The 23,518-nt window shown below is 48.0% G+C and overlaps 1 protein-coding gene across 1 annotated transcript in view; it reads left to right on the top strand.

The window, feature by feature from the left end:
- The window catches only part of ATXN7L2 (ataxin 7 like 2), a 106,115-nt gene that overhangs the window by 5,567 nt on the left and 77,030 nt on the right, over positions 1-23,518 (top strand). The window contains exons 2-5 of the mRNA XM_069633003.1: positions 16,398-16,463; positions 17,687-17,791; positions 18,376-18,568; positions 19,446-19,819. Coding sequence (XP_069489104.1) covers positions 16,398-16,463; positions 17,687-17,791; positions 18,376-18,568; positions 19,446-19,819 — 738 coding nt within the window. The remainder of the gene's footprint in view (positions 1-16,397; positions 16,464-17,686; positions 17,792-18,375; positions 18,569-19,445; positions 19,820-23,518) is intronic.

The following is a 23,518-nucleotide window of genomic DNA, read 5'->3' as shown; positions in this document are numbered from 1 at the left end:
GCCAGTAGCTTCTCCTGAATTCTAGGATTGTTTGTGCATCTGACCAGCTGGTCTCTGATGAGCGAATCTGCTAATTGCTCAAACTCACACGTATAACTTAATGATCTGAGACAGGCAACATATGATTCAACAGATTCTGATTTCTCCTGAACTCTCTGAAAGAACTTGTGCCGCTCAAAACTGACATTCTTCTTTGGCTCAAAGTGGTCTCGAAGTTGCTTGAGGGCAAAGGAGTACTCATCCATATCACCAGCTCCCAGGTCACGATTTCTAGGAAGTCCATCATAAATCCTGCGCCCTTCGGTGCCTAGATTATGAAGAAGGAGAGCTTTCTTCCGTGCAGCAGGAAATCTGTCTCCACCCATGGCCACCAAGTAATTCTCAAATATATCTTTCCACCGATCCCATGGAATGGCAGGACGGCCTGGTTCGCTGACAAAAGGAAGAGGAGGTGGTATAGAGGTCATGTTTGTTCAGGAGACAGAAACACTATATTCCCAAGTAAAATCCAGGAGCTGGAATGTGTGTGCTTGACTGTGGTGCCACGACAATTTAAAACATTTTTTTTTTTTTTTCCACTTGAATTGCCTTAAAACTTCTTGTGTTCCCTTTTTTAGAAGTGAATATGGATTAGGCGATCCCCATTATTGTGCTGGTGCTTGGCCAACAAAATAAACAGCCTGGTAAATGTAATCCCCTTGAAAAGGCTTGATGTGTTTTACAAATGCAAAATGTCACAAGGGAGATCCGGAGTGCACAATGTGTCGAGTCCCAGCCAATGGCAGCAATCTGTCAGGCGTGACGCAACAATAGAGGCTGGCGAGTTGCTACGCCGAGCGGTGGGTGTGTCCAGGCAGCGAACCCTTTTTCCGGCTCTGGCGAGGCGCGCGTAGCTTCAGCGCGAGCCTCAGTGAACGAGGAAGTCTCGAGCCTCGTAGCGGTGACGTTGCGATGTCCCTCACCCACCCTAAATAAAGATCGAGGGAAACGCGGGCACAGTACTCACTCCGACCTTCCCCGGTGAGCCGCTCCCTTCGCCTGCCTCTCGCCTGCTGTGTCGAAGAAAGGGAAGCGTCGGAAGGCTAAAGCTAGCCAAAACGGAACACAGGAGCGATCCAAACACGCGCGGGTCTTCGGTGTACCTTGGTCTCGTCGCCAATGTTAAGTTATGAAGCGGACGCAACTTCTGGTTGCATATTTATTATTAAAGTAAAAGACCGCAAGACACAGCAGGCGCCCTCCTGAGAGGCTGGCTCCAACTGCCCTTTGGTAACAAAAGAAAACATTGCAAACATTCTAAATGGAACCAACACATACATAAATTCCAGATGAAGTGAGGTTACATCATAAAGTCATTACATAGTATAATGTTAACCTACAGTAAATATGACACTCTGCACAGTAATAAGAAACCAATCCCAACAGGCGGCTCAGGGATAGTTCAGAGGGAGTTGGAGACAGTGAAAGGAGGAACAAGGGCGGCTCAGGGATAGTTCAGAGGGAGCAAGGGCGGCTCGGATAGTTCAGAGGGAGCAAGGGCGGTTTAGGGATAGTTCAGAGGGAGGTGGAGACAGTGAAAGGAGGAACAAGGGCAGCTCAGGGATAGTTCAGAGGGAGGTGGAGACAATAAAAGGAGGAGCAAGGGCAGCTCAGGGATAGTTCAGAGGGAGCAAGGGTGGCTCAGGGATAGTTCAGAGGGAGCAAGGGCGGCTCAGGGATAGTTCAGAGGGAGCAAGGGCCGCTCAGGGATAGTTCAGAGGGAGGTGGAGACACTGAAACGAGGAACAAGGGCAGCTCAGGGATAGTTCAGAGGGAGCAAGGGCGGCTCGGATAGTTCAGAGGGAGCAAGGGCGGCTCGGATAGTTCAGAGGGAGCAAGGGCGGCTCAGGGATAGTTCAGAGGGAGGTGGAGACAGTGAAAGGAGGAACAAGGGCAGCTCAGGGATAGTTCAGAGGGAGGTGGAGACAATAAAAGGAGGAGCAAGGGCAGCTCAGGGATAGTTCAGAGGGAGCAAGGGCGGCTCGGATAGTTCAGAGGGAGCAAGGGCGCCTCAGGGATAGTTCAGAGGGAGGTGGAGACAGTGAAAGGAGGAGTAAGTGCGGCTCAGGGATAGTTCAGAGGGAGGGGGAGACAATGAAAGGATGAGCAAGGGTGGCTCAGGGATAGTTCAGAGGATGGTGGAGACAATGAAAGGAGGAGCAAGGGCAGATCAGGGATGGTTCAGGGGGAGCAAGCGCGGCTCAGGGATAGTTCAAAGGGAGGTGGAGACAATGAAAGGATGAGCAAGGGTGGCTCAGGGATAGTTCAGAGGATGGTGGAGACAATGAAAGGAGGAGCAAGGGCGGCTCAGGGATAGTTAAGAGGGAGGGGGAGACAATGAAAGGAGGAGCAAGGGCAGATCAGGGATAGTTCAGGGGGAGCAAGCGCGGCTCAGGGATAGTTCAGAGGGAGGTGGAGACAATGAAAGGAGGAGCAAGGGTGGCTCGGGGATAGTTCAGAGGATGGTGGAGACAATGAAAGGAGGAGCAAGGGCGGCTCAGGGATAGTTCAGAGGGAGCAAGGGCGGCTCAGGGATAGTTCAGAGGGAGCAAGGGCGGCTCAGGGATAGTTCAGAGGGAGGTGGAGACAATGAAAGGAGGAGCAAGGGCGGCTCAGGGATAGTTCAGAGGGAGCAAGGGCGGCTCAGGGATAGTTCAGAGGGAGCAAGGGCGGCTCAGGGATAGTTCAGAGGGAGCAAGGGCGGCTCAGGGATAGTTCAGAGGGAGCAAGGGCGGCTCAGGGATAGTTCAGAGGGAGCAAGGGCGGCTCAGGGATAGTTCAGAGGGAACAAGGGCGGCTCAGAGATAGGGCGGCTCAGGGGTAGTTCAGAGGGAGCAAGGGCGGCTCAGAGATAGGGCGGCTCAGGGATAGTTCAGAGGGAGGTGGAGACAATGAAAGGAGGCGCAAGGGCGGCTCAGGGATCGTTTCAAGTGGAGCAAGGGCGGCTCAGGGATAGTTCAGAGGGAGGTGGAGACAATAAAAGGAGGAGCAAGGGCAGCTCAGGGATAGTTCAGAGGGAGATGGAGACAATAAAAGGAGGAGCAAGGGCAGATCAGGGATGGTTCAGGGGGAGCAAGCGCGGCTCAGGGATAGTTCAAAGGGAGGTGGAGACAATGAAAGGATGAGCAAGGGTGGCTCAGGGATAGTTCAGAGGATGGTGGAGACAATGAAAGGAGGAGCAAGGGCGGCTCAGGGATAGTTAAGAGGGAGGGGGAGACAATGAAAGGAGGAGCAAGGGCGGCTCAGGGATAGTTCAGAGGGAGCAAGGGCGGCTCAGGGATAGTTCAGAGGGAGGTGGAGACAATGAAAGGAGGAGCAAGGGCGGCTCAGGGATAGTTCAGAGGGAGCAAGGGCGGCTCAGGGATAGTTCAGAGGGAGCAAGGGCAGCTCAGGGATAGTTCAGAGGGAGCAAGGGCGGCTCAGGGATAGTTCAGAGGGAGCAAGGGCGGCTCAGGGATAGTTCAGAGGGAGCAAGGGCGGCTCAGGGATAGTTCAGAGGGAACAAGGGCGGCTCAGAGATAGGGCGGCTCAGGGGTAGTTCAGAGGGAGCAAGGGCGGCTCAGAGATAGGGCGGCTCAGGGATAGTTCAGAGGGAGGTGGAGACAATGAAAGGAGGCGCAAGGGCGGCTCAGGGATCGTTTCAAGTGGAGCAAGGGCGGCTCAGGGATAGTTCAGAGGGAGCAAGGGCGGTTCAGGGATAGTTCAGAGGGAGCAAGGGCGGCTCAGGGATAGTTCAGAGGGAACAAGGGCGGCTCAGAGATAGGGCGGCTCAGGGGTAGTTCAGCGGGAACAAGGGCGGCTCAGAGATAGGGCGGCTCAGGGATAGTTCAGAGGGAGGTGGAGACAATGAAAGGAGGCGCAAGGGCGGCTCAGGGATCGTTTCAAGTGGAGCAAGGGCGGCTCAGGGATAGTTCAGAGGGAGGTGGAGACAATAAAAGGAGCAAGGGCAGCTCAGGGATAGTTCAGAGGGAGCAAGGGCGGCTCGGGGATAGTTCAGAGGGAGGTGTAGACAATGAAAGGAGGAGCAAAGGCGGCTCAGGGATAGTTCAGAGGGAGGTGTAGACAATGAAAAGAGGAGCAAGGGCGGCTCAGGGATAGTTCAGAGGGAGGTGGAGACAATGAAAGGAGGAGCAAGGGCGGCTCAGGGATAGTTTCAAGCAGGGACTCAAGGGAAACCTTGTTGCAAGATGAGAAAGGGGAATGCATGCAAAGAGGAGGTTCGCACATGAATGTGAGGGTACTGGTAAAGGGGACAATACAAGCCAACACTTTTGATCACCTGGGAGTGGGATTTAGTCTCAAAGAGTCTAGTCTAGGCAAAAGAGGTTGGCATATATGGGTCGAGGGTGTAGTGCATGGCGGTTTACGAAGCAAGGGCTTTACGGGGAGATGAAGGAGGAATTAGGGAATTGGTTAAAAGAAGAGGTTCTGCAGAGACGCACATAAGGGGGTTTGGGTGGTACCAGCAGTGGGACAGACACTTTGAAGATGTTCAAGAATGACCAAGGTGAAATGGAATCAAGGCATGTCTAGAGCAGTTGTGACTTGTTAGCGTGGCAAGATTGCTCTGGGCCATCATCCTAGTTATGCATGCATTCTGATAAGCAATACCCAAATCCTACAAAGCTTGCCAAATAATCGACAACCACAACCATACTCCTCTACACTTCCCTGTCCTTTCTGGCATCCCGTCTAACTAAACACCTCATCATAAAGTCCTTTCCTCTTCATCAGCCTCCGATTCCTGTATAAAAATAGCATACTAGATCTGGCATGGGACGACTTGGAACATATTGAGAGTCAAGTCAAGGAGGAAGGTAACTCAAACCTAGAAATGAGGGGCTGCCGCCTATCAGAAGCTGTAGCTCTAGAGCACAGCAGGCACATTCGTTCAGAAGTCCTAGCTTTAGAGGACAGCCGGCACTGCCTATCGGAAGTCCTAGTACTTTGCTTGAATGCCTCTTCCCCCACCTAACCCAAACTAGGTTGCGCTGCACACGTTGCCATTGTTTCAAGCGGATGCGCAAGCCTCTCTTCTTCTTTGTAGTTTTTACCTGCATTCTTTTGTGCAGAACTCTGTCCCAAAAGCAGCTTCATGATAAAGTTAGAAACTTGCTGATTCTTCTCAATGGCTGCATGAAGCTGGTGTTGTGATTAATGTTGAAATATTGACTCCGTGATTAATGAATGTCCCCATGGAGTTGACCCTTGAGGATTGCCTCCCATTCCGAAGAGTGTATGATTGACACATTTCATGAGAGCCAGATAACATTGGGAAGATTTGGGCACTGTTGAAATGGCATAAATCAGGTGGGGTGTAGTGTTGGTAACGGAGGTAAACGTGTGAGTGGAAATGAAGCCAAAATTGGTTTCAGAACGAAGCGTAGGGGGGGAACCCCCCCCCCACATCCTCGTGTGCATCAGGGGACATGGGGAAGGGTTTGGTCACATATCATGGTCTCGGAAGGAATCGACACGGGTCCCTGGACAACACAACTATATCCCTGGGTGAGAAGGGTCACCCTAAGGTGAAGATGCCGTGGTCAAAGTTAAGCAGTGGCTCCTGATAAAATGTCACGTTAAAGGCTAGGACCCAGTGGTGAGGCGGGGTTGGTCACTTGGCAGTGGTTTGAAGAGTTACATGTTGGGTGAATGTGCAACAGTCAAAGGTGAAGGGCAACATGACGTATGAGACGGTCCATGTTAGAACATACAATGTGTTGTTGTCCGGCCCAGATCTGAGACGTTAGATGAGTGAGGTTACCATTCTCCAGTATGACGAACCACATGTGCGAGGCTGCCATCCTCTGGACTTAGGAGTGATATGAGTGGGGGGTACCATCCTCTGGTGGTTAGAGCCATGTGAGTGGGGGTGCTTTTGTTTGGAGTGGGGAGACATTCTCAAGTGTGAGGAGAAGCATGAATGAGGCTGCCATCTCCTGGTGGGTAGAGCCATATGAGTGGGGATGCCATTCTCAAGTGTGAGCAGCCACATGAGTGAGTGTGCCATCCTCTGGTGGGTCGAGCCATGAGTGACTTGCCATACTCTGGTGCTGGGAACTATATGAGTGAGACTGACCTCATCTGATGTGTACATCCATACGCGTGATGGTGCCATGGGCAGTGGTAGTGGTCTTCCGAGTCATTAGTGGCAGAGTTGGACCTTGCATGTCGCATAAGTGCGGATGCTGTGCGTTATTGTTGATGCAAAGAAGCATTCCTGGGTGGACATTTCTGGGAGCTGTTCATCTGCTGCTGGCAACTTGCAAGTCCCTGGCTAGTTTCACAGCACCTGCTACACACATATGCCTGTGGGACCGTAACCGTATGCTTAGGAATGTATATAAAGCAGCATTGGCACACGTTCACAGGGGTCGAAATTAAGATTAGATGAGCAGTAGCATAAAGCTGCTCCTGGGGATCCGGCATTAACCACTGGGGATCCAGGAGCTAGTACATAGTGTTCCGCAAGTATGACTTCCACTGGGGATCCAGGAGCTAGTACATAGTGTTCCGCAAGTATGACTTCCACTGGGGATCCAGGAGCTAGTACATAGCGTTCCGCAAGTATGACTTCACCATAAAATGCAAACTGAACGCTTTGCTTATTTTCTTTGAACCCTTATGCTTTAACACCGCATGAAACAGCAAACTGGTCTACTATATCCAGACCTTTGCACTAGTTAAGATAAGGGTAGCCCACACAGACAAGGGAACTGTTCTGTATTTTGGGAATGAATATAATCAAGAAATCATGAGGAACCATTTTCTTAGAATAGATGCAACATTTGTAAGACTTTAAAAACCTCTTGAAGATCCGCCACAAAAGGTGGTCAAACACCTGCAGAGATATGAGGTATCAATATTATTAAGAGACGCACAAGAGGATCCAATGATTATAATTGGGCTATTATTTTACAACTAATAGATCAATCAATTAGACAATCATTTGTCCTTGGCAAATGTTGATTTGACCAACAGATCATTAAAAACTTGAATGGAAATTGCACACAACTTGTTATTTTGTTCAAATTATTCTCTTCATTTGGCACATTGAAAGAAACAGCCACAAAATCATATGTCTTATGCTTTAAATGTCATATAGATGTGTCCTAATGCTTATTTGTGTATTGTCTTAAGTGCACAGAATTAAATTCACATAGGCGTGTTTGTTTGGCATCAGATGGTCTGGGGAGCCAAAGGTAGCTCCTGGTAGCTGTTGGTGCTCTTCTAGGCTACACAAGGAGGTAAATAGCTTCCTGCTCTCCTCAATTTCGAACCCTGCGCTCAGAAGATATTTAAAGCATAAAGGGTCATATATAATGAACAAAAAGTTATAGTTTTCATGTCACTGAAAGTAAGGTGTCTTGGACACTATGTTCTTGCACCTTGTTCAACGGAGATAGTTCCGGAGCGGAGTGGACAGTGTTTCCAGTGTTTGGCAGTCTGTTTGCCATTCCCATTGTGAAGGAGGAGCCAGTTTTCAAAAACCCCTCGCTCAACGGAGCGGAGCAGAGTGGACAGAGTGTTTTCAGTGTTTGGCAGTCTGTTTGCCATTCCCATTGTGAAGGAGGAGCCAGTTCTCAAAAACCCCTCGCTCAACGAAGCTGAGCGGAGTGGACAGAGTGTTTCCAGTGTTCCGGGTGGGCCTGGGGAGATCTGGGAGCGCCCCGCTCTGTGGAAGTAAAGTGCAACTCAGCGACGTAAAGAGCCAGCCTGGAGCCCCTGCAGATCGGAAGAACAATGCAGGGGGCAGGAGCGCCGGGCCATGACCAGCTGGAGGACGCCGCAAAGCAACATCCGGAGGTGGCGGGAGCTCCGGTGGAACTGGCGGAGCTGCCGGGCTCGCTGGAATCGCATCAAATCCTGCGGAGTAACACCAAGACTCTTTCCAAAGGAGAGCGGAGGTCGCCGGGGAAAAAGGTAAGAATCCCGTGCACCCCGCATTAGACTTGAAAACTCTCAAAGAGTTGACACCCACCGCCACCCAACTCCAGTCTTTAGGAGTTGGTAGAAGGGGAGCGGACACACCCCGCAATATTGAAATGAACAAAGAGTCCCTTGAAATTGCAACAACGTCCTCACGGATGTTTGCCGCCCCCGCAAAGCCCCATGGACATCAGCAAGGCGGCGAAGACAGCGCAGGACCAGAGCACCGCTTCGGCGAGTGGTTCATCAGTCCTGACTACCGGAGGGTGATCAGACTGGGACCCTGCTCTGGCCCTGGGCGCTAGCAGGCGAGGGGGAGGAGGACTGAGCTGCTAAACAACTACAAGTCCCCAGAGAGGAATGTAAGGGACCCAGTACAGACACTGCCGATTGAAAGACCGGTCACTGTAACTAGACCCCTAATTCGCAGTACTAAAGACATACAGATGGCGGCAGATGGGAACAGAGATCTAAATGATAGCATTGGTGCACCTAGCCCCACACACACTGTGATCAACCACCCAAACAGCCATCCAATAAGGATAGAGGAGGAAAACGTGAGTTTGGAGATCAGGGCAGCGCCGATTGACTGCACAACCAAAGAATTGAATCCTGACACAGGAGACTGGGTCGATCTTGGGTCCCCAGTACATACGAATATGATAGACCCAAAAAAGTGCAATAATTCCAATGGCAGCAAGCGCCACTATATTAAGCGCCAAAAGGGGAAAAAAATAACCGCAAGTGCATCTTCAAACCAAAGCCACCAAGATAATAAAGTATCCACGCATCATCAGAAAAACCTCAGCACTACTGGGGTAAACAAAGTAAAACGTGCGGCAGTGAAAAAACCAGCAGCAGGGCCTGGAACATACCAAAAACCCTGTATCCCAAATGCCCTGTTTACCTTCTTCAAGACTAAACAGAAGAAACACAAATTAGAAACAGAGGTTGAAATCACTGATGTGGAAATTCTAGAAGTGATAGAGGGGTCATTCCCTGCGACAAAAGGGAGGAAAATGGATACAGATATTACAGACAGTGAGAGCAAAATCGGAGATGGTGAAAGGAGATCAAGAGTAGCGGATCAGCCAGGGGTCAGTCCAAATAAAACGGAACAAAAGGAAGCAAATGTAGAGGAATTAAATCAGGCAATCCAGTGTAGTCCAAAAGAAAAAAATTGCCTAAATGAGACTGAACAAAAGAAAACAAATACAGAGGAAATAAAACAGGCAAATCAGTCTATCACAAAAGAAAAGAATACGCAGACTCAAAAGATGATCACGGTAAAAGACCTGCTTACTGAACCGACAAACCTAAATAAAGTTGCTAGGGAAGCAAACACTGTATCAGACACCCCAAGGAAGGTGGCTGACCTTTCAAAGGTCCCCCCAAAAATTAGCGAAAGCCATCTTATCCCGCAGTTGGGGCCTGAAGAAACTAAATCGGGGCCGAGCACTAATTCGAGGAGAAAATCAATCTCCATTGAGCCTCCGACCCATGGCATAGACACACTGCCAATGTTGAAAATAACGTCACAAACCGGGCCCCAAGAATGGACTGAACAGGAAGAGATGTGGGCTCAATTAAAAACCCAGAACCCCCATGATTTAGCACCAGGCGAGATCCCAAGAAAAGAGCAGAGGGAGCTGCAAGTACTACATGAAAGTCCAAAAACAAATCTGAGACCCGAAATGCAGGCGAGAAAGAAAACAAATAATGAGACATGGAGATACCAAGAAGGCGCTCTAGGCCCAAGACCGCAAATGAGCGACCAATCCTGGACAAAAATCCACCCCCAGCATACAGAAAGAGGAGTAAAATTAACCAGGCAAGCTAAAGAAGGAGGAATAATAAATCCAATTACCTCTAAAACATACTCGGACTGTTCTGAAGTATCTATCATAACAGCTGATACCTCGATATTGGACATCTCAGCTACCCAAGCCGAAACTGGCCCGGGCAGGGAAAGTTTGAACACGCCTGCCAAACACCGAAGGCACAGTGAAATTATGATCGATTCTCAAAAACCATCCCCAAATGAAAAACCTGATATGACCACAATCATGGCGGCGCTTACGATTGCACTTGCACCATTTTGCAAATTATATGAAACAATCAGTGACGCGGCAAAAGACAACACTACACTATTGTGCAAGATGCAATCTAAGCTAGAGTTTCTGGAGGGTTACATTACAGCCACAGAGATCAAAAACAGCAAGCAGGAGTCAAGTTGGGAGGAGAAATGGGCTAATCTAGAGATTTGAAAGAAAAGAAGCACTAGCTGCAAAAAAATTGCAAAAATGTTTTATGGATAGAGCCTGTCAAACAGCGGCGAAGTCGGATAGGAGAGAGTTGGAACCAATCTTCAATAAGCAAAAATCAAAAAATGCGAATGATCTGCCAGAACTACAAACTCAGAATATGATTCGGGCCGCAAAAATAGCACCAGCAATGACAAATCAAAAGAAAAAAGTGGCTCTGTGTTTGACAAGTGAAACCATCACAGGTCAATCAAACAAAATAAAAATAGCGTCATCCGAGTCCAAAAAGGAAGATAAAATAAGCAACTTAACCCAAAGCCCCAAAACTCCATGTCATGAAATCGCGGCGGCGGCGACAAAAAACCTGAAACCGACAGAAAAATAATCAAGAACGGTGAATGAATTCATGAGTGTAAGTGCACTGATGGACTTATCATTACATCTCGAAACAGATGTGCAGGGTGAAGAGCACACAAGTCCAGAGGGACCAGCAAAAGAAAGCAAATCTGTTCCTGACAGTAGGAGGGAAACAAATAGCGACGAAGTCCCAGTCAGTTCAATGTCAAAACCTGTAAAGGGAAAAAAACAAACAGATAACGAGACTAGCTCTAGCCATGGATTATCCCCCTTAAATAAAAGATCACACCGATGCTATGAAGAAGAAACAAGTAAAAGGGGTGACAGGGAGAGCAGAGAAATTGCACATAAATACCACTCAGGAAAAAAAAATAAGAACTCGAACAACGCCGAAAAAGAGTCTAGAGTCTTCAAACTAGAGCAGATGTCTTGCAAAAGCAGATACATCGTGCTCAACAGGAAAACGGTATTGTACTTATTAAGTAAGATACACTGCTTATAACATCTGAAGTCCGAAGACTTTCTATTAATAGAACCCTACCACCGTGATCAAAAGGCAAAGTCCTATCTACACATTGTAACCAAGGCACTAAAAGGAGTGCCGGAGGAAGCCTATAAGGACTTAGAACAAGCCGGATTTATCTTGACGGAAATATGTACGCCAAAAACAGACCTAAAGGCGCAGTCCCCAAAGGAGAGGGAGAGCCCTAAATGGCACTATACATCCAGAACAAAAGAACTCTACAACGGAAAAAGACAAGCCCCCTTGGACCGTATGGAACAAGAAAGCCATCGGCATTACGAGTGGGGAAAAAGGGGGATGAGAAATGAAAGATACAGATGAACAGATCCCGACCATAGGGAAGAACGAAAAGAACGATCCAGGTATGGGGGTCAACCCCAGGAAAGAAGGGAACGATACAGAGCTGAAACTGTGGCTCAGTTGAAAATGGCCAGGACGAGGAGTGAAATGTCGGAAGAGGAGTGTAGAACGGGAAAAGATCGAGAAATGAAAATGGTAGAGAACCAAGAACTCAGACAACCAAAGGGACCATGGAATTGGTTGAAAAAAAACGTTAAACCCTCAACATGATAAATAGCAACCACCAGGAGGTGGGCCCAGAAGCATACCGCCTCCAACCTACTACCAAGTAACGATACCTCAGAAATTGATCTCGATGGCCTCATGGAATACGAGAGGCCATAGACATTTGACGAACCCTGAAAATCAAGATATGGGGGCTTTCGACATCCTATGTCTCCAAGAGCACTGGCTAACAGAAAAACCATCTTTAGACGCTTTGAGATAGCCTTCTTTCCGGCCATAAAAGGCCCGCTGGGCCGCCCGTCTGCTGGACTCCTGTTAGCAATAAAGGCGGGGTCAGGAATTTCCATCATAAAAACGATGTTTGAGTCGTATGGTATACTGGCAGTCTCTACAACATGGGCCCAAGTCGACGATAGGGAAAAGGTATGTGAAAAAGAGAAATTAGCTTTGATAACAACATACTGGAACCCGGAAAAATCAACATCAGACTTTTGTAATCAAATAGCAGGAACAATTGACGACATTATTGTTGAAGATCCACAAACGCACATAATAATGTGTGGAGATCTAAACGCTAACTGCAGCAATGAAAATGAAAATAGGGTGAAAAAGATAAAATCTTCAGGGGAACACAGAGGACAAATATGGAAGAGTGAAATCGAGAAATCTCCACAATGTGGCCTCTCTGAAATCCTGGAATATAAATATTGCCACATGGGAAAGGGGGAATTCTAGCGCAAACATTGACTATTTCTTCATCTCCAACAGCCTAGTGGCATGCATAGAAGACTACTCATTGATAAAAACCCAAGAGAGTGATCACAATCTGTTGGCTATAAAGTGGAAAGCACTACGACCTGTGAACAGCTACTACAACAACCAGATTGAGTCGAATAATCAACAAAACCGAGTATGTCTGACTGCGGCTAACATCGAGTCCATTACTAAAAAATAAAAAAACTGGCATCCACGAGCAAGGGGAAAAGACCCAAAGACCAGACTATCTTCCACTTCTACTCCAATATAGATTGAAGATGTCAGGGAAAATGCAAAAGGCAAAACAAAACAAACATATATTTGACAACCTGATCGCGGAAAGAAAAAGATCCCTGAGAAAATTGAAAAGACAAACAAAAAAGGATAACTCACTTACAGCATGGAACAAATGGAAAGAAGAAAACTTAAAATACAAAGCCTGGATCCGAGGTCACAGATACGTAATGTATCAAAAAGATTCAGAGGACATGCTTCGCACGTTAAGCACCAAAAAAACTGGTGACTTCTGGGCACTTACCAAGAAACCAGATAAGAAGGTGGACAATCAGATTGTAAACGCAGTGAGTGAAAGCGCGTGGGTACATTTTTTGGGAAACCTGTTTATGGCACCGGAACATCTCCCACTGGTGGTCGAAAGACCAGCTACAACACCATGGATCGATATTTCATCGATAGACGACATAAAAAGTGCAATTCTCAACTTAAAGAATTCCAGAGCCCCTGGTCCAGACGGGCTATGTAACATCGAGCTAAAACAAAATCCCGAAAAATGGGCTATTCTCATCAGCTCTATTTTCACCCAATGCAGACAGACAAGATCTCTTCCGGCGTCTTGGGTTACGACGGTGGTGGTGCCGATTTTCAAACGAGGTAACAGAGAAAAGCCAGGTAATTATAGACCCATTGCCCTATTGGATATAATAGGTAAAATCTTTGCGACTCTTCTCCTGAACCATTTCCAAACTTGGGCTAGAACCTCTCTGGCATATGACTCTTTCCAAATGGGATTCCTAAAGAAAGGGAGTACGTCAGTCATCATTCTAATCCTCAATCTTATAAAAGCCAAGGTAAAGCAAGGGTCACCTATGGTTTTCCTTGCGTTTGTGGATTTATCACAGGCCTTTGATAAAGTTGACAGGCGGTTGCTGTGGAGCAAACTTAAAAAATGGAACTGCCCAATGGAAATATTGGACCCTGTGATGGCTCTGCACACCAACACGACACTAATAGTACGTTTAAACAACCAATGCCTTCTGTCTAGAGAGATAACAGCGGAGAGAGGAGTCAAACAGGGCTGCCCTCTGGCCCCGGCACTATTTATTGCCTTTTTGGGAGATATAAAAGATTCAGAAACACTAACTAAAGCGTTCCCTCCCAAATTAGGTAAGGTAAATATATTGCGTCTTCTCTACGCAGACGATCTGATATTATTAGATCAAAACCCAAATTGGCTTACAGCGCCAACTTACAAATCTGGCGCAATACATGGAGCAGAACAATCTGAAAATAAATAAAACGAAAATAGTGATCTTGGGGGGGAAAAGTGCCAAGATGACCCGACCAGGGTACAAATGGGCGTTGGACAAAGCTGAAATCGAAGTGGTCCATAGTTTCAAATATCTAGGAGTTCAGATAGACCACTCAGCTAAAGAAGCATCCATGCAAACCATCCTTTGGGGAAAAGCAAAAAATCTTGCTGTTCAAAGGAAAGTAATCGACAGAAAATATGGCAAATTTTCATTAAGTCCGGTGATAGCATTCTACAAAGGGAAAATTGTCCCAACACTGACGTATGGCATGGGGGCAACACTGAGCAATTCCGAATGACATCTGGCGGAAGCTAGAGAGTTCTATCTGGAAGACGGTCTTAGAACTCCCAAACGCAGTTTCAATGGATCTCATCAGAAGAGAGCTGGGTCTACTCTCTCTGGAAGCGACAGTGACCCAAAGCGCAATGCAACTCTTCAGGAATACTCTAATGGCAGATAGTCCACCTATATACAAGATCATAGCAGCAGAAATAACAAATCGCCACTTAATCAATCTCAATAAATGGACAGTCTCAAAGAAAAGCTTTCCGAGATCGCATGCACAGAAGAAGACTTGAAAACAAATCCAGTAAGAGTGAAATCCAAACTCCAGGCCCAAGACTGTATAATGACCCTGGAGAAAGCGCATGCAAACAAACTGACGAGAGATCTTCCACCTAACTTTAACAGACTGAAGGAGCTGGTGGCATACTGTACGAAATTTCCAAACAAACGTCTAAGGAAAATGTACATGTGAGCACGATTCAATCTTCTTCCGACACGTGAAATCATGGCGATCCGGATGCAATCCAACGACAAAGCTTGTCGTCTCTGTAAGGAATTATCCAAATCAGAAACAATAAAGCATCTCTTGCTGCATTGTTCAGAGTTGACAAAAGTAAGAGCCACATATCTACACAACCTTCGCACAAACCATTTAGAACTGCTTGAAGATGAAGACTCAACTTGGTGGAATAGGTTGATGTCAGGGGAGAAAACAAAGTGGACTATAGCGTCTGTAGAAATCTTGGAAAGTGCTTTTGAAATGATTACCTTACGATCCTCTTTGGTGATCAATTCTAAAGACCAAGGCATGAGTGGGTTACCCTGACAAGAGACTGGCAGTGACACACCGCTCCTTGCCAACTCTCGCCGATTACTGTGTGAAAACAGCGCCTGTTGCTTCGGCATTTTCTATTATGTGGCTCTTTAGAGGCGAGCATCAAGAGTTTTGTAAAAATTGCTCATGCAATTAAATACAAAGTTAAATAAAAAAAAATAAAAATAGTTCCTGCTTCCTGAGTGATGCCTGATACTCGGTAGCTGCTTTTAGTTCCTGGTTCCCAGAAGGTAGCTCCTGCTGCCTTTGAGGGGTGGGTGATCGGGCATGCAGGGTTCGAAATTGGCGGGTGCTGGGAGCTATGTAGCTCCTGCTTGTACCCTAGAAGTGCCTGGTTAGCTTGACACCAACAACTACCAGGAGCTACTTTTAGCTCCTGTTTCCTGGGGGATGTCATATACCAAGGAGCTACTTTAAGCTTCTGGTTCCCCGATGGAAGCTCTACCCACTAGGCAATGCCGATCTCTGGAGCTGCATTTAGCTCCTGGTTCCTGGGGGATGTCATATACCAAGGAGCTACTTTAAGCTTCTGGTTCCCCGATGGAAGCTCCTACCCACTAGGCGATGCCGAGCTCCGGAGCTGCATTTAGCTTCTGGTTCCCTGAAGGCAGCACCAGATTCTTGCAGGATGCAGGGTTCGCAATTGAGGGAGGCTGGGGGCTATTTAGCTCCTGCTTGTACCCTTGAAATGCCTGGTTAGCTTGACTCCAGCAGTTACCAGGAGCTACGTTGGGCTCCCCAGGTCAACTGGTGCCAAACAAACAAACCTATGTTACATTAACCCTGTGCATTTTGTATGATCTGTAAACTAGCATTAGGACGCATCTATACAACATTTAAAGCATAAGGGGGCATACAGAATGGCCAAAAAATGAGTTTACATCTGATGTCAAAGTTATATTTGCAGAACCCCTAGCTCCTTGTTCCCCAGTGTTAGCTCCTGCTCACTGGTAAACAAAGGATACCCAGGCACAGCTTTTATTTCCTGTTTATACAATCTTAACTTCAATGCCTGGGGATGTCAAATACCAAGGAGCGGCTCTAAGCTTCTGGTTCACCCGACGATAGCTCCGCTTCCTGGGTGATGCCTGATACTCGGGGAGCTGCTTTTAGCTCCTCTTTTTATTTTTATCCCTGAGTATGGGGAACGGGCCTATGGGTGGCGCATATATGAATGCTGGGATTGAGTGACAGCTATGATGCTGGTGGGTAAACTAGTACATTTAGATGGCAGGCAGTGCATGGGTGATCGGGTTTGGTGCCTTGAGTTAATATTCATGGCAGGGGCTATACCCCAGGACATTGGTAACTGTGCTGTATTCTGTTTATTGCAGGCTTGGATCTTGACGACTGTGGGAAGAATGGCAAAAGGATGGATGCCATGACCCTGATTAAGGAAGGTAAGATGGCAACTTGATTGCCCACAATTGTGTCTGTCTTTGCAGTAGAAGTTTAAAATTCTGCCAGAACTGTCAGAAGGCTTAGCGCGATGTGTGTGTGTGTTTGGTGGTGGGTCATGCACAGGTCCACTGAGACCGTGAATTATCACAGCTCATTGAGGCTCACTTGGTTTAGGTAGTAGTGGTGGTGGCCATGCACCACCTGCAGCTGAAGGGCGCATTCTTCCCACCTACATATTCTGTGTAGTGTTTCCTGACCTGAATATTTGAATTGAAAGCTGTGCTTTTTATACATTCTTCATTGTTGGCTGAAAGCTTTGCCTTCCCTCTTGTCATTCGTTATGGACTGGGGGTTTGGCTTGCCGGATCTCATCCATTCTGGAAATCTATCCCGGCAGGTGCCTTACTTTGCCCTTCTTGGGGTCTTTTAGCTGGATGTCTCCTCCATTCTCTAGTTTTGTCTTAGCTGGTTTCTTGTTTGCATTTAGTCCTGCGATGCAGGCGATTCTCAGGCTGGTCCTTTTCTGGAATTCTGGCCTAAATGCTGCCTCTCTTGCATTAAACCTACTCATGAGGGTGAGAGAATAGGTCCCCATCTGATCTGTTGTGGATATTTTGGTTTGAATGTGGTCTTGCTTGAGGTGAGCCTGTTTTGGGGATTTGGCGTGAATGATTCTGTCTCGTCTTCCATCTAAGGTGAGGCCTAGCTTTTGTTGGATATACTCTGTGGCTTTTAAATTGGCTGGCTGCTGCTGCTATCTTGCTTGCTTTGGCACTGTTCTAGGAGTTTTAGCTGGATGGCATCTGTTTTCCTTGCTTTGGGCTTGCTTGGAGTGAAAGTGTTGTCCTATCTTCTTTTGCCTGTTCCATAGTTGTAAGCTCTTACTTTGCCCATGCTGTAGCTTTCACCAGACTCCTCATTCCCATGCTTGGTCTGTACATTTGGCGAGGTTGCAGTACTGTTTCGCAGTCCGCTCACTGTCCTTTCTGGGATCTGCGCTGAACATTGCACACAATGATGGCGTCCTGCTGGGATGGCACTGTAGGCGTAAGAGTGATGGGGCGGATTCTCGGGGTTATGGTATAGTACTGGGAACCTTTGAGCATTGGTGTTGGAGGCTCTGTGTACCTGGATGCAGTCGTTGCAGTGTAGGTCTCTGCCTGGTCCCTGCACAGTCGCACTTCATAACCAGCGCTTTGTTTGTGTCCCTTTGCCATTGCAGACATGTCCATCTTTGGCCACTGCCCAGCACACGATGATTTCTATCTGGTGGTCTGTAATCACTGTGGCCAAGTAGTCAAACCTCAGGCCTTTCAGAAGCATTGTGGTAAGTCGCCCGTTGTGTATGGGGGCATTTGAGATATTTTATGGATCCTTTTTCAGTGTTCATGCTTGTGTGTGTGGTGGGGGTTTCAGGTCTCTGGACTTCAACAGGGGATAACGTGTGGGCAACATGAATCCACTTGTTTACAGGCAGAATATGCCAACGGCTTTATACAGACAAAATGCGTACGCATATGTTATCGTGTGCTTGTAGTCAGAACAGGCCTGTTCAATTGTCTGAGATGAGAACATTTCATGCTTGTGTGATGCTTCTTTTGGAAAATCATGGACGACTCTTTACAGGCTGTTAACGTGCTTGTACAGCTTGATCTGCAAGGCAGCCTGCAGGGATGTATGCATGGTTCTTAACTAACCATGGAAAAGCCTAGCATTCGTGTCAAGGTATGTATGACCAGCATATGTTAGCTGACTGAGCAGCGCATGGACAGCTGCTGTATGTGCGAAGGTGGGGTATGTGTGCAGCCTTTTGTTCACAGTATTTACTTTCCTCCAGATCGGTTAAGCCCCCCCCCACCCGTTTTCATGGTATGTCACGTGAATTATAACCTGGAGCTTTTTGTTATATAGAGAGACGCCACGGCTCTTTGAGCAAGCTGTACGGCCGGACGCTGTCATCTTCACGCTCACAAAAGCACCACACTGTAAATGGGCAAGCCGTGCCCGGCGGAACATCCAAGTCCTCACGAGACAAGTCTCAGAGTTCACGGGTTAAGAACCATCAAGAGGAGAAGCCTGAAACCGTGCCGAAAGACAGCATGTGGTAAGAGACATAGAAGGCCCGTCCCTGTTAATGTGGAGGAGGGAAGAACACCCTAAGGGAGCCACTCAGAAAGAAAATGCTGTCCCAGTATTATCTCTTCTTCATTCCTAATTTGTGTGGCTGTTTTATTCCTCGCTTGCTCCCCTCTCCTTCAGTTTCCTGCTTGGTCCTCCCTTGTTTTTGAACTCACTCACTTACACCTACTTTTTTTATTTACTGAGGTTACTATCCCTCTTCATTCTGATAATAACCTACTCTTTGGTTTCTTGCAATGGCTTTCTCACACCTCTTAATGTGGTGTAATCTCTCTAAGCACTGGAGCATGCCACTCTCGTCTATCTCTGTGACCTTGACATATCCATGTTTTTTTTAACCTGCGCATACCCTCTTGCTTCTCTGTTTTCACTGCATGGCTTGTTTATGCCTTTTGTCCTAGCAGTCAGCTTGCCTTTGGATATATAAATCCTGCGTTTTCTAACCCCCTATGTTTTCTCCTTGAAGCTTGTTGATGTCCACTTGTTACCCACCATTGCTTGCACTTCTCTCTTAGCGGTTGCTGCGTCCTGCTCACACCCCCTCTGGCTGCTATCTTCTCTGCTGGGCTGCTTATGCATCACAGCGCGTGGCCTGCTTTCACGACTGAGCGGGCAGCTGCTTTTCCTTCTCATTGAGCGGCCTGCTTGTGCGTCTCATTGAGTGGCCTGCTTGTGCGTCTCATTGAGCGGCCTGCTTGTGCGTCTCAACGTGCAGCCTGTTTGTGCTTCTTGCGTGTAGTGTGGCCTATTTCCCCCCCCTTTTCCTTTTGATTCGCTCTAACCTCTCTCCCCTCTTTTCTCTCTCTTTCTCTCTCTCTCTCTCTCTCTCTCTCTCTCTCTAGTTTACTGATGCCAGTCGTGAACTTGGAGAAGATCCCCAGCATCCCGAAGTCTGATGGTCAAGGCTTTAAAGTGAACCCCAAGACTGCTGCTGCTGTTCCTTCACCATTGTGCTTCAAGGAGACACCCGCCCTAAAGGTTACTCCTCCATTGAAGTTGACCCCAACACCATCCCCGAAAGAACCCACTGTGCTTCTTAAAGCGGCTGTTGAGGCTATTGTGGAGCTACCATTACCTACAAAGCTTGTTGCCAATGCCAGCCCTGCACTGGATCTCCCAAGTCGAAAAATTGAGTCTTCTCCGCTACCACAAGAAAAAGACCAGAAGGATGCAAATGGAGTCAAAAACCTATCAAAACCCAGCAAGAAGGTTTCTCGTAAGTTTCTGGCTTAATTTCTTTAATTACGGTATTATAGGCGCTGGTATTCTGCTGAGGCTTCTTCAGAAGACAAGTGCTGGGTTTCTTTCGGAAGGGAACACACGCAGTTCACTGGCGTGGTTGTTGGAGGTTCTGCCATTCACTCTACGGGCATATGGGTTGAATAAACAGTTTAAGGGAGATGGATCTAGTGTTTAGGCCGGCGACCAGTGGTAGTAGTCCACTTTTGATGCCGGCTTGGTTGAAGTTCGCTTTGGAGGTTTAGTTCTGTTGCTTAGTGAATTGGCCCTGCAAAAGTTGTGAAGCAGGTCCTATGATGGAGGCACAAGGTTTGTTTGATGCTGAAGTGTTTACCATTACCTGTGTTGGTCTACCCTTCCACCACCCTTGTGTTATGTTCTTTTCTACTTGGTTCTGAAGCGGACCGGTTCTAGTAGGAGTCTGATCCATGGAAGTTTAGGGCTTGAGTGTTTGTTTTCAAGGTGGCGCTTGTGAAGGTGACTGCTTCAAAGCAAGAGGGAACAAGGGAATATAGTTATCATTCTTAGGACTTGAAGTTTCCGAATGAATAAGGAGAAACACTAGCATACTAGGCCTAAAGGCATTTATCCTCGTGCAAGTGCATGAAGTGTTACAGTTTGACCAAGCTAGCGAGGGGGCAGAAGAAAAAAAAGGGGGTAGGCTAACATTTCTAGTCCTAGTACATTTAGGTCATGCATGCATACAGACAGAGGTGCGGAGAAGAGGAGGGCGGGTGGGAACAAACATGTCCAGTCCAAGACCCTGGGTTAAGTGCAGAGAGGTTGCCTCACTCATGGAGCGTACGTTGAAAGTGCAGTAATGGTGAACATAGTGCAGAGGTCCGGAGGCAAGTGCAAAGACTTCTGGGGGACCCTGGGACCTTTAAGGCTCTGGAGGTGAATCAGGCCTCCAGTCAGCAAAAACTGAATAGAGTTAGGGAGGAGAAGGAGGAAGGAGCATGGAGAGAAAAAGAACTGAGGTTAGCAGGGGAGAGCAGGAGGAAGAGAAAAGGAAGGCCTTGAGGAGTTACTGGAACTTAAGGTGCTCCGGCTCAAGACTGAGAGAGGCAGGGGGGCTGTTCCAGAGGGAAGCACCCGCAGAGGATAAAGATCGACCCACAAATCTCTGCTTGTGAAAGCGGCTCACCGGCGGAGAGTTGGAGGAGGACGAGGGGAGCACTCTAGAGGGAGAGTATTTAGGAAGAAAGCATTGTAGATAGTGCGGGCCTTGGCCCCAGAAAGCCTTGTGGATTATGCAGAGGGTCTTCAACTTGATCCTTGCAGCCACAGGGAGCCAGTGGAGGGATTTCAGCACCAGAGAGATGCGGTTCCTGGGCTTGAGACCAAGGATGAGTCTTGTGGTTCTGAATGAGTTGTTGAGGACGGAGATTAGAAGTAGGTAGGTTGAGAAAGAGGCTGTTCCAATAATCCAGCCTGGAGAGAACCAGGGGTCTCGAGGTGGTGAGCCTATGGGGGAAAGTGAGACAAGGTAGAATACCTCTGAGGAGATTCAGTTGGTAGTGGGACTTTTTGCAGATGTCTGAGATGTGAGAAGAGAAGGAGAGAGTGGAGTCGAAGATGACCAAAATATTTTTTGCCTCATTGGTAGGCGGTGAGGGCGCAGGGCCAAGAGAGGCAGGCCCATGTGAAACTGGAATCAGGGGTCCCAATGAGGACAATCTGTCTTACTGGCATTAAGGCAGAGATCATTAGCAGCACACCAAGACTGAATTGCGGATATACAGTCAGGGATGAGCGAGGAGGAGGAGACCGCTGAGGTTAGCTAGAAAGAAAGCTGCGTTTCGTCTGCATAACACTAAAGGTAGAGGTAAATGTAGAGATCCTGTGGGCCAAGGGGGCCATGTAGATATTGAAGAACCAGGGGGTCAGGTTAGATCCCTGGGGGACACCACAAGTAGACAGAGTGATAGAGGAGTGAAAGGACCCAAGTTCCACCTGGGAGGGCTGGTCAGAGAGAAAGGAGGCGAGGCACGCCAGGGCCTGATTTGTGATACCCAGGCTATCACAGAGACGGGTGATCCGGATGTTGTGGTTTACTGTATCGAAAGGAGAAGAGAGGTCAAGAAGAATGAGGGCAGACAGTCAAGATTTCAGAGCAGATCTTCACAGGTGTTTAGAAGAGCGGTTTCCATGCCTCTGGATGCTCTTAAGCCAGACCGAAGACAACACGGATTCAGTGTAGACGGTAAGTTGGGTGATAGCCAGCTTCTCCGCGAGTTTCCCCAGGAAGGGGGTGAGGGAGATCATGCGATAGTTTGACGGAATAGACGGGTTGGCGGAGGGTTTTTTGAGCAGAGGGTGCACAAGAGAAAGTTGCGGAGGTTGGCCAAGTCTGGAGCGAGAGTGTCAATATTGTCCTTGATGGTTTTGGAGGGTCGGGTCCACCTGTTTGGAGGAGGTTTTCATAGACCGGACTAGTCTAGAGACCTCATCAGGTGTGACGTGCACCTCATCAGTTGTGACAGAGGAGAGGGAGGAGAGATAAGGGCTGGGGAGATGGTGGCCAAAGCAGGCGCAAGAGATGTTGGTGCAGGAGGGGGAGTGGAAACGAGAGAGAGAGGGCAGGTTGTCCTGTGTTTTGGTGGTGAAATGTGCCGAGCCAAGGGCCTGGGTGGGTGCAATAGAGTATGAGGCTGTGGTAGGATTGGCCAGTTCCTTACAGACTTTAAAAGTTTCTCTGTGCCTGTGTTGTTAGATGCTGCGAACATGCAGGCTTGAATGTAGACTTTACTTGGAGCGGGTGCAGAGTCTATATTGCCTTTGAAGAAGGCGGCAGACCAGTTTGTCAGAGGGTGCACCTGAAGATCCCCATTTCCGTTCCGCTTCCCTGCACTTCGGTTTAAGGGCAGCCAGATCGGAGTGTACCAGTAGTTGCTCTTTTTGGTAGGCTTCAGGCGACCCTCATGACAGGGGCAAGAATGTCAAGAGTGTTGGAGATGGAACATTGGAAGTTGGAGAGGGCTGTATCGGGGTGGGAGTCAGCCGCAGGAGTAGAAGGAGGAGAGTAGGTGGAGGCGAAGGCAGCCACTGACACACTGGTTTTATGGGTCAGATGACCTTGAAGGCAGGAGGTGGTGTAGGGTGTGCCAGTGCTAAAGGAGAACAGAGAAGAGAATGATCAGTCCAGGACAGTGAGGTAGTGAGAGGAATAGAGAGTGGGATGTCTGTGGAGGTGAGGGTATCCATATTGTGGCCAGCAGTGTGCGTTGGACCAGCGGGTAGCATGCAAAGAGAAAGGAAGTCACACAGGTTGCGGAAGAGTCGAGATGGATGTTAAGATCCCCCAGCAGGAGGAGTTGGGAAGAGGAGGAGAGAAGAGGCCAGGTCAGGCCATTCCAGGTGTAAGAGGGTGGACTGGCCCTGCGGCCGATAGAAGGTGGCCCGAGTAAAAGAGGCGACCAGGCAGAGAGAGACTGCAGATCAGGCTCTCAAAAGAGGAGTAGACCCGAGTGGGAATAATGCAAACGGGGATCCACTTGGGAAAGATCAAGGCTACTCCACCTCCTGGCCTGTTGTTACTGGGTTTCTTCAAGGGAGGAATGATTTTGGACGTCTGGTTGGCAGAATATTAATTGCTTTGAATGATGGCAATGCAGCTGTCATTTTTGCCAATTTGAGACAGTCTGATTTGGACTTTGTAGTGAATTGCAGGGAT

This window comes from Ambystoma mexicanum, chromosome 13 (assembly GCF_040938575.1).
Source record: "Ambystoma mexicanum isolate Mex_15411 chromosome 13, UKY_AmexF1_1, whole genome shotgun sequence".
Lineage (NCBI taxonomy): Eukaryota > Metazoa > Chordata > Amphibia > Caudata > Ambystomatidae > Ambystoma > Ambystoma mexicanum.
Note: the sequence above shows the minus strand (reverse complement) of the source record. Positions and strands in the feature narration are given on the sequence as shown.